Below are 312 nucleotides of genomic sequence, written 5' to 3' on the forward strand. Positions count from 1 at the left end.
GAGACCTGCCCTGACTTTGCTTCAGCGCGGTGGGCAGCTGAGGAGAGGAAGCTGGTGCCTCACAAGTTCCCCAACCACCACATCCCCATCCCAGAGCACTACCTGGCTGAGGACTCCACGGTGAGCCAGGGCACAGCGGGGGGCTGGTGATGGGGAGGGGGTGTCTCATGCCACCATATGCCCACCTTGGCTTGGCAGGTGGCCGTGGAGACACGAGCTATCATGGCTTGGATGGACAAGAACCCCTTCGTGTTGGGAGCCAACCTTCAGGGTGGGGAGAAGTTGGTGTCCTACCCCTTCGACACGGCTCGG

General features: G+C 62.2%; 1 protein-coding gene across 1 annotated transcript in view; it reads left to right on the plus strand.

The window, feature by feature from the left end:
• Window positions 1-66: 66 nt before the first annotated feature.
• LOC104524179 (adipocyte enhancer-binding protein 1) overlaps window positions 67-312 on the plus strand; it is a gene marked incomplete at both ends in the record, with an annotated part of 1,275 nt that continues 1,029 nt past the window's right edge. Inside the window, 2 exon segments of the mRNA XM_029084745.1 lie at window positions 67-120; window positions 199-312. Coding sequence (XP_028940578.1) covers window positions 67-120; window positions 199-312 — 168 coding nt within the window.

Source organism: Antrostomus carolinensis, unplaced genomic scaffold (genome assembly GCF_000700745.2).
Source record: "Antrostomus carolinensis isolate BGI_N321 unplaced genomic scaffold, ASM70074v2 scaffold45724, whole genome shotgun sequence".
NCBI classification, from domain to species: Eukaryota; Metazoa; Chordata; class Aves; order Caprimulgiformes; family Caprimulgidae; genus Antrostomus; species Antrostomus carolinensis.